The 10,774-nt window shown below is 41.9% G+C and overlaps 1 protein-coding gene across 3 annotated transcripts in view; it reads right to left on the reverse strand.

The window, feature by feature from the left end:
• palm2akap2 (PALM2 and AKAP2 fusion) overlaps window positions 1-6,878 on the reverse strand; it is a 72,271-nt gene extending 65,393 nt beyond the window's left edge. For all 3 annotated transcript variants that reach the window (XM_031855400.1, XM_031855399.1, XM_031855398.1), the window contains exon 1: window positions 6,754-6,878. In XM_031855400.1, the coding sequence (XP_031711260.1) occupies window positions 6,754-6,797 (44 nt within the window). In that variant the 5' untranslated portion in view covers window positions 6,798-6,878. The remainder of the gene's footprint in view (window positions 1-6,753) is intronic.
• Between the last annotated feature and the right edge of the window lie 3,896 nt (window positions 6,879-10,774).

The following is a 10,774-nucleotide window of genomic DNA, read 5'->3' on the forward strand; positions in this document are numbered from 1 at the left end:
ACACACACACACACACACACACACACACACACACACACACACACACAAAGACAAAAGCAGAGTGTGTGTGTAAATGGGTCACTGTTAACTGTGTCCCAATTTTCTTTCTCCCTGTTTTAACTCTCTAGGTTCACCTGGGTTTCAGGCATTCTTCTTCTGCATCTTCTATTATTTTTGTTCTATTGCAACCATATTGATTTTCCTTCGTTCTTTGCCTCCATCCTTCCTTACATCTCTCGCATGCACCTTTCCTCCCCTTTTTTCTTTTTGCTGCATTGCTGCCCTGTTTCTTGACATTCGTCTCTACTTTACCATACCCAACACTCGCATCCTTCCCTCCATACATTAAGTTCTCCCGTTCCTACATACTCTGCCCTACATCCCTCCTTACTTCTTCGGTCTTCTTTCCCTTTCAACTCTCACCCCTCCAAATGACTCTTGCTTAGATCTTTCCTTTCTCTTTTCATACCTCCTCGTCTCCTTCCTGACTCCCTTACTCCCCATCCTCTCATTTCTGTGCACCCGCTCCGCTTCGTCTTCCACCTGTCGCCCCTTCCGTCCCTCCGACTTTGTCCTCACACTTTCTGTTCCTCCTCTTCCTCAATTCCCTCCCGTCCTCCTGTTTCTCCTCTTTCTTCATCCCTCCTTCCACAAGCAGACATCCTTATAAGGAGAAACGGCAGCAGCAGTCTTGGCTGACTCTTTAGGGAATACAGAAGCATGTAACACGTGCACACACACACACACACGCGCACGCACGCACACACACTGACATAGCAGCTTCTGCATTACTCCAAGAGAGAAAATAAAGTGTACAATAAATAACTGCAGCTGGAGAGCATTTGTCATGTGAAGCTTCTGGGAAGCTGAAAGACTAGAAAGAAAATAAATCACAAAGTTGTCATTTTTAGCCCTCAGCTAGTTTCCATAAGTTGTTGTTTTATTATTTCCAAACTAATGCACATAGACACATACCGTATGCAGGGTTGCAGATATGGATTCAGGGGTGGTGCCATTGTTTTTAAGTAAGTATTTTTTTAATTTTATACATATTATGTATGTTTAAGTTTGCAACAAACTGTATCGTTAAAACCAAACTAAAGTTAACTGTAGAACATATTTAATATAGTTTTTATTTTGTTTGATTTAACACCTAGTTTTTGTTTCAGTTCAAGCCTACTAACCTGGGCTGTGTTTAAATATGCTTGACCATTCAACCCTTCAGCTAAGAAAGTGTTGTATTATGAGATTTTTGACACTTTTTAGTTTTCTTAAAAATGCAATTTTTTGTTGTTTTGGGCTTTCTGACAAGGTAAATGAGCGCTGTCTGAAGCTGCATTATCAATATTTTTATTAAATTCAGATGATCATCACCTGACCCTGAAGTTTCCCTCAGCTCTGTGGAGCATTTAAGCATCTTTCAGCTCGTTGTTTTGGTTTTATAGCCCAAGCTGCTGTTCTCAAGCTCTGATGAACCACTCACTACCTGCCCAAACACCAACCAGCAGACAGACAAAGTTAGTGACTAGCTGGTGAACATGTGAAGCATTTAGTGCGAGATATTTCTCTGAGGAGTTGAGACCAAAACAGAGCTTAAAAGGAGAGGGAATATTGAACTTACATTCATTAATATTTGCTCATATCAACTTTATCGTGTTGTCTTTACAGCTTGTTGCCCTAAAATGGCCAAACAAATACATTCATGAAGGTTTAAGTTTGATTTGCTTTCTTGGAATTTTGACGCTTGCATTCAACACCATTTATGTCTTGTTGTAGTATTTAAAAAGGTACCGATGAATTTTATCTTTAAAAGTGAAATGTGTTTGTCAAGATGCAAACATATTGCACTCATGTGAGAATTAAGTTTGTCTCTTTAAACACACTATAGGCTTACTGAGGTTCACCATCAGGATAAGTCAAATAAAAACTGGTCTGTTTCCCCCTGAGACTGGCTCCATCTTTACTGTGGGGACGTACAGCTTGTGGACCATGACCTGTTTGGGTTAGTAGCATATAGTTTATGTTATGAAACCAGACTCAGCTCTGCAGCTGTCTTGACTTTAGCGTCAGACTTCTGGCCCGTCTCTGTTTGATCTGGATTCACACCAATCACATCACGATGCTGGCATTACGAACCCTACTCCCTGACTTTACCACTGCTCTACTTCATTATAACACTTTTCTACTTGATTTCCTTTCTACCTCACTTTTGTTGCCCTACTTTTTAACTCTCTCCTCGCCCCCCCCCTAAAATGTTGCCCGCCTCCCCCTCCCCCTAAAACCCCTTAATTCTGGCGTGAGTTGTGTTGGTTGGTCGTCGCTGTAGACAACAGCATCATTGTTCCTCTGCATCGCCACGACGACGCGATGACCTCACTGCACAGCCAGCCCAGCCCCACCTCCCACCCCAGAAGTAATAGCCTCCAGATGTGGAACCAGAAGCAGGAAAACACACACACACACACACACACACACACACACACACACACACAGAAATATAACAACATGCAAAAGGGTGAGTAGGAGGAAATGAGCAAATATGGACAAAGAAAGTCAGACAAACTCTGCATGTGCGTTTGAGTATGCATGTGTGTTCTGTTAATGCAGACATTTTCTTAGCCAGCCTTTTTTAGCTTTTTACTGCCACATTTAAATTGTACCCCAAAAAAGAGAGAGAGAGAGAGAGAGAGAGAGAGAGAGAGAAACCTAAACAGACATATTTCTGGCTGGCTGTGAGTGCCAGACGTTGATCTCATTCATATTTTATACATCTCTGAGGGAGGTGAAGCTGTGTTTGGGTGTCCCACTGTCTGTCTGTCTGTCTGTCTGTCTGATGTCTGTCTGTCACACACACAGTTCAACTAAAACTAAAAGCCATCCTTGTTCATTTTAAGTATCTATAATTTTCCACAGCAGAATTGGCCTTGAATGTAACAAAAATAATTCTCCAGGCGAGTCTAGCCGAGAATGTTTGGCGATGGCAGAACTTTTGGAAGTCATTGGCTTTCAGCAACTAATCAGATATCAACTCTCCCTTTCTTTCTAACTGATACAACTCTATTAATAGTTCAGTCTATACCACGCAAAGAGGGTTCTTTTATTATGCTGTGAAGACCACAGAAACTCATGCTGAGAGCCTCTCATATTGCCCACTAACAAACCCAGTTCTTTGTAGTGAATGGGAATTTAGGTAGCATATAAATTAGCATGTCCTAAAATGGTCATTTTATTTCTCTCACTCTGTTTTATTCTCAGTACTTTATATTGAGAGAGAATAATTTACATGCATGCCCATAGATATCAATGTATGCACATGTGTCTGCATGCAGTTAGAAGACGTTTTATTTATTTATTTTTATATTATTACTCTTCAATAAAGTAGCTTTTAATCGTTTTTATCCTGAGAGGCATTCTAGATGATAAGCAGAGCAAAAAAAAAAAGTGTCATCAGATCATTTGAGTAAAACGCACACAATTCCACTCGGTTGTGCAGGTTTATTTCTTTGTCCACCTGTCATGAATAAACTTGAACTTGCTCACAGGGTCATAAATACGCAGGGGACCAAGTGTGCCGAGACTAACAATTTCATCACCAATCAATTTGTTACTTACGTTTTGATTAATTGGTTCATTATTTATCCATTTACATTTCCCAAAATAACGAAACATGCTCATCAAAATGCCATAGCAGCCAAGCGGGTATTTTTCAATTCATTTTTTGTTCAACAAATGTTTAATATTTTTGGTTGATAATTGACTAATGCATTAATAAACTACACTCAAAATTTCAAACTGTACTTTAATTTAAAATGAGACAAAAAATGGACAATAAACAGAAAAATATGGTGGTTAGTCTTGCAGGGCTGCCTCACGGTAAAAGTGGATCTGCTCAATTCAACCCATCCCTATTAAGAGCCTCTTTCCTGTAAGACTTCCCTGAGTGTGCAATAAATAGCAGCAGCGAATGGGCCATCTGCCATTGTGGTGTCTGAGCCTCTCCACGACCACAAATACTACCTCATCTTTCTGCTGATTCAGTGGACAGAGAGAGAGTGTGTGAGAGAGAGAGAGAGAGAGAGAGAGAGAGAGCGCTGCATGTGGCCGAGAGAAGAGAAGATGGGATGTGATGGACTGACTGAATCCCTAAAGCACCGTCTCATTTTCCCCAATTAAAACATTAACTATTGCTGCACCAGGAAAGCATGTCAGGTTCATGCTTCCCTGCACCGCTTCATGGGTGCGGCTCTGACAGAGGACGCAAAACAAATCACTACGACCTGTCACTCAAACTGATGTTCAGACAGCTGATTGAGACTCTGAGCTTGTAGGTGAGCCGCTATTTAACAAGTTGGTTATCACTCAAATCAGCTTAGCGCTCAGCATCCCCTAATCTGCAACATCTGTAGGGACTATTCACAACATATATTCTGATTTGTGATATCGTAACTTGAGTTTTTAGAGCCAAATTTGCACAGGCTGGGTGATCCCAATAACCTGCATGTGCTGCACAAGGATATAGCAAACTGCACAAGCTGTATAATTTGTAATATACATGTTCATGCACCAAATGGGCAAAAATAGGATGTTCAAGTTGCACAAGCCCCAAAAAAATGTTTAACAGAAAAGCTATAGCTGCAGATATGACTCTTTTTCCACTTTATATACATTTAGGCTTTCTGGATTTCAAAGGAAAATCGACCACCACCTCGACGTACACGGTCACATAGAAAAAAAATTCTAAGTCAAGAATTTCTGAATTCCATGTTGTTGTAGCTTCAGTAGAACACAGAACACCCACAGAGCTTAGCATTGTAAAGAACAACTCCCACTCTCCTGTTCTGTATCTGTGTTCAGCATCACTATCACCTCTTCACACCAATTCATGGAGCAGCTGATTGAGGCACGTTCAGGTGCGACAAGAAAATATGAGTACTTTGCATGTCCATGAGACTCGGGTATAAACAACGGATTCTTCCCAAAACTTTTGTCTACATAACGTTGACATGTTACTTATAGCATTTTCCAGATTTAACATTAGTGCCCACTTGCAGCTTTCTCTTATGTTAAAGTTTGACACAAGGTTCGAAAACCCTTTTTAAAAGCATGTATCTCACCTGTGTGTGGGCTTTCTTCACTGGGAGTCTCAATCATGATGTTTGACCAACTCTTGCACTTGGGGGAGCTAAATTCTTAGACCATGTTATGATTTTGTCTGACTGCTATCATTTCTCACACTGTCATCCGGGGTCTTTCCATCTTTTACCGACTTTGACACCCGCCTGTTGCAGGTCATGTCTAGCGTCACGTGACAAATGACTTCAAGTCCATTTCTGTGGTAAAGACGTCGATAAAGCGTGCGTTTCCGCTTGTTTACATGAGCCACCATGAAGCTCTAAATGAAACTGCTACCGGACAGTTTAATGACGGACTAGCTACAGCAGTAACACACACGCTGGTTTTTGCTAGCCTAGCATTAAAGCTACAAACAACATCTATCAAAGCAACAGGAAAACATGGACGTCTTGTCTCTGAAAATACTAGAAAGGCCCTCACATTTGCAATCATTGTTTTCAAAGAAAAGCATAACATTTGGCCAGTAATCATTTTGGGAAGCACAAATGTCACATATTTGTTGTAAAATACAGGGGTCCTTCTCTTATTTTCTTCTTAAATTGTTGTCTTTTGTGCATTTTAAATATGTAAAAATCGGAATATTCTTGGTCTGGAAATGCAGCTGTAGGTCGGATTGGTTTGAAAATGTGCTGATTTTGTGCATCTCTAGTACTTGTGGGACACATCATCAAACACTTGACAGTCATCTGAACGTGGTTTGAACAGCAAATTGTTTTCAATCCAAAAATCCACCAAAGTTACACGATTCTTTCACACATTGCCAGTGTTTGCTTGATACGTGTCTCGCTGTGATTTTATCCCCATTAGTCACAAATGCAAATGCAAGTCTGTTTTTTTAGGTTGGTTTTCATGCTGTCCTGATGAAAAGACTAGAAATGAAAGGTTACCAAGTGATGTTTGATTTCATTATCTTTCTATCTTTGCCTCGACATTTGTTTCTCATAAAGTAGAGACATACATGAACACACGTACACACACACACACACACACACACACATGCATACAGTACACAAATCACACACACAGGAAGAAACGTTCTGCCGCATGGCGGACTGAGCTGGAACACAGAGGCTGGCCCGAGCCTGCAGCTTCCCCATTGACTATGATGAAATACACCACACTTGCACACACACTTGCGCACACAGACACACACACGTACACACATTCCCACATCATGTATGTACCATGGTGTTAAGAACAGGGACAGTGAGATGTTACGGAAGAAGGACTGCAAGACTGATTTGGTAAAAAGGACAAGTAGAAGACACAGAGACAGTGGTAGAAAGAAATATAAAAAAAATCAAGCAGGAGAGTAAAGCCACGAAGGGCTGGTGTGTGGTGAGGTGAGAGGTTTGCAGAGAGAGTGAGAGGGTGAGTGAAGAAAAGAGATACAGAGAGGGAAGAGGAGACGGAGAAGTGTACACGATGTACGATGGGTTTCCTCGCAAGTCATGACTGAGCAGCAGCCTCACCATGACGGAGCTCCCGTTCCCATGACAACCCAGTCTGTCAGATGGGGGGGGGGGGGGGGGGGGGGGGGGGGGAGGCAAGGCGAGGAGAGGAGAGATGGAGGCAGAGATAGCTTTAGAAAAAAAAAGATAAAGAACATCTACTACTTACGGGGCTGTGGCTGTGCCGTTCCTCTGCAAAGGTGTGTCTGACATGGCCGCAACACCCTCTGCTCCCCTTCCCCTCTTCCTCCTCGCCTTCTCCTGTCCTCCGCTGTCCTCTCTCACAGAGTTGTGTCCACCTCGTCTCTCTCTTGCTCTTCTCCTCCTCCTCCCTCTCCTCCTCCTTATCTCCTCCTCCTCCTTCTTCTTTCGTCCTGCCTTTTCAGTGTGATTGTCACGCCACAATGTGTCAGAGCAGCTGCTGCCGCTGCCACTGCCGCTCCTGCATCGACCTGCTCTGCCTGGCAGGAGGGGATGGGTTGTGTGTGTGTGTGTGTGTGTGTGTGTGTGTGTGTGTGTGTGTGTGTGAGAGAGAACAAGAGAGAGAAAGAGTGGTGTATAAAGGTCCAGGTGATGATGCTAATGAGAGAGAGAGGGAGGGAGAGAGGGATGGATGAGGGATTTTGGAGGTGAGGAAAATGAGGTAAAAAAGATGCTGTAACTGTAGGAGCAAGTGTGATGGAGATGAGAGAGGGAAGGAGGGTGAGATGGCCGAGATGAGGGAGCGGGATAGAGAGCAGAGGACGGCAAGGAGACAAGCAGGGAGACAGAGAGAGAAAGAGAGCCTTGGGGGAGTTACAGTATAATGAAAGGAGTGGCCAACATGCCTCATCCCTGCTGCTGCTACCCTAAGAACCTTTCCCCTTTGAGAGTGGAGAGGGATTCATTTAAAGAGGCAGATAGGATACTTTAAAAACCCCTCCATTGTTAAAGAAAAGAAGGGGGTGTCCTGCTACTTTAAATGGGATAACAGAAAATGGATGGCCATATGGATGATGATGGACTGAATGATACTGCGCAGGATTTGTGAAGAAGACTCAAGAAGATTTTTTTCGAAACAACTATTACCAAAAAAAAAAAAAAAAAGAACCCTCGCAATCCTGCTTTGACCATGTCTTGTCTGCAAGAATTGGGGCACGTCACCACGGAAGTACATTATCTGGTGGAGGGGCTGCACTCTAGGACTCAAATCCTCCAGATCGAGTTTTGAGCTGTCATGTTGATGTCAAACACGCCTGATTTTCACTGCTGGATTCAGACGAATCTGCATAGAATCTTCTGAGGAGAGATTTGCATTCTAGGCGTCGCATATTGAAAGATATCATGTGCCGAATGATGATCTGTCTTTTTACAGACTAAGTGTGAGCCAGCCACTGTCTCCAAAATATGTGTTCGTGACTGGATAATCTGTAACACATGTGATAATCCGTCAACAGTAACATGTTCCTGGCTGCGTTTTGAGCTGGCTGATGACATTATATGAATGCTGGTCATCAGATGTGGTGATGAAGTTAAATTGGGTAAGAGTTAAGAAGTTTGTACATTGCATAACACAGTGACAGAGGACAATCATCCAAGGATCACCAGTTTAAACTGCAAAAAAACATGCAAGAGGAGCAGTCTGGAAAATCATGCAAGTATGAGGTAGACAGAAAAAGAGGAACAGCTGTCACATGTCGAATCAAAGCATCACAGATATTACAAACACCCCACAGCAGAGCGTTAGCTGGTGGTACGGTGCTTGGCATGCCGAAAAAGGGGTCCATGCCAGACAAGACGAGTCCAGCTGCTACAGCAAGTGCGGTATAGTGAGAACAGTTTAGTTACTTACACAAACAAGAAGCTCAGCAGACTTTTTATTGGGTCTATAAACTGCTGGCTGAGTACTTAGCAGCATCTGACTGGAGGGGAGAGGGAAACCAAGATCTCTTCTTCCATCGTTCTGCCCTTCCTGCCCCATCAGTAATATTGCTATATTGTCTCTCTTCTATCTTGCATTTGCCTCTTTTCTTTACACAATCCCTCTTCCTTCCCTCCCTCCCTCTTTTTTTCACTTTCTCCATTTCTTTTTCCAGTCCTGCACTTTGCTTTCTCTTATTTCTATTTATCCACCTTTCTTTTTTCCTCTCTTTTCCTTCCTTCTCAATTCCTTTCACCCCTATCATCTTCCTTTGTTTTGTCTGAAGTGAACGTGTAGTCCTACACATTTTCCCATGTTTTTGTCTACAGACTATTTTAGATCAGCGCAAGTGCAACCAGGTTGTGATATGGATAACAGAGGTCCCACATTAAGCGTACTTTAACTACGTATACATTCGTTAGACTCGTCAGACATTTTTGAAGCGAGAACTCGACGCAATTAGATTGAAAATGCACAGAAAAATTAAGAAAATAAATGATGAAATGTAATGTAACAGCCCAACATTGCAAATAAAACCAGTTGAATTCATTGCTTATTGTTGTGTACAAGCATTAGAGCAGAAAACATGTCATTCCCAGGCTCAAGGGACAGAGTGAAGGTCACATCTCCTGAAGTGCCAAGACATTTCACATTCCTTCCTGTCACACTTTAGATTTTTACAGAGTCTGTTTCTTCCGGACTTATCTGCCTTCCCTCTGCTCCCTCTGCTCCCTCTTGCTCTCTCTCTCGTTCCCTTCCTGACAGCTCATGGTTATCATGTTGTTTGGTATGCCAGTTATTCAGCTGCTCTCCAGGTTGAGGTAGCGACCTTAAATGGGCATCACACATGCGTCCTTTAACCTTCCACACACTCACACGCCAACACTCAGCCCCTCCTCGATCCCAACCTGCTCCATCCAGTTATACAGTATGTGGAGGTTCTAATATCTAATCGTGTGTATGTTAATTAGTGCGTCCTCATCCCAGATATGTGGTATATAGAGGGTTCTTGCTCAGATAATACAAAAATAGAAAGATTGAGATGATGACATCCTCATAACTGACTCGATCAGGATCACCTTTGACTGAAAAAAAAGAGTATTTATTCTAAAAATGTGGGTAACTTTTGAAGTTTTAATGTTAAGCATTTGGCTAATTTGTGCTCATTTCAAAATAATAATGCTAAAAATTGAATCATGTACCTCACTGGTCTGCAGGCACAGTATGCCATGCCTTAGAAAGTGTGTAATCCAGTATAAGGATGGTGGTCGTGGATAATAAGTATGGGGTACACCGCCATCTTGTGGTTTTTTAAAGCCACTTGAAAATATCTGACTGGTGACTAGCGTTGAAGTAGACAGAGGACAGAAAGCAATGACCCCCCCTGCCTAGTGTCATTACATTATTAAACATAAGTGATTCTTGCAAACATCTCCAACATGCTCAGCTAAAGCTTGGTTCTTTCAAATGGTGTGATTTTCTTTAACGTTTGGTTGTTTTGTCTTGTTATGTCCGGATTCTTTTTTTTAACTCAAAAACACTCAAAGATGGAAACATCGTGCGTGAATCTATTATGAAGAGATGGCAGTAATGTAGCAGGAGTGATTTAAAGAGAGGCTGTGGTTTGCGTTCTATTGACTTCATTAGCAATAAAGGCTGTTTTTGTTTTTCTGCTGGGATTCTAAGATGTTTGAAATAATGCAGGTCATATTCAACTTATAATGTATGCATGGTCTGCAGTAATGTGCATTATAAATAAGGAATTATACAGTAACTGCACCACCAGGGGAGATCCAGTAGAGGACACTGCTTGTTAGATTTAAAGGTGAAGGTAACATGTTTCAATAATACTAAGACCTTTAGAAGATCTCTCCAACTTTTAGCCATGATCTCTTTAGAGATATATTTCTTATTGTCCTTATGATGTTTTTGGGATTGATGCCATATGTGTACAGTATGGGAAAGGGGATAGTGGAGAAAGCAGAGAGTAGAGAGAGTAAGGGCACAGTACAGTTTTTTCACCAGCATGTCTTACCGTAAAGAAATTGACCCGAACTGTTAAATAAACAGTGATTCGAAACTATAAACTCTTTAAAAACATGTTAATGAAAAATATTGGCATGAAAGGAGCTGTAATGATGCTGTACACCTGAATGCACAGTGATTTGTCTACATGTATACCATGTGTCCTGTGTTACTTTCAGACATACACTAAAACGACAGACAGACAGACAGACAGTCAAACACACACACACACACACACACACACACACACACACACACACACACA

This window comes from Anarrhichthys ocellatus, unplaced genomic scaffold (genome assembly GCF_004355925.1).
Source record: "Anarrhichthys ocellatus isolate YVR2014 unplaced genomic scaffold, GSC_Weel_1.0 scaffold16, whole genome shotgun sequence".
NCBI classification, from domain to species: domain Eukaryota; kingdom Metazoa; phylum Chordata; class Actinopteri; order Perciformes; family Anarhichadidae; genus Anarrhichthys; species Anarrhichthys ocellatus.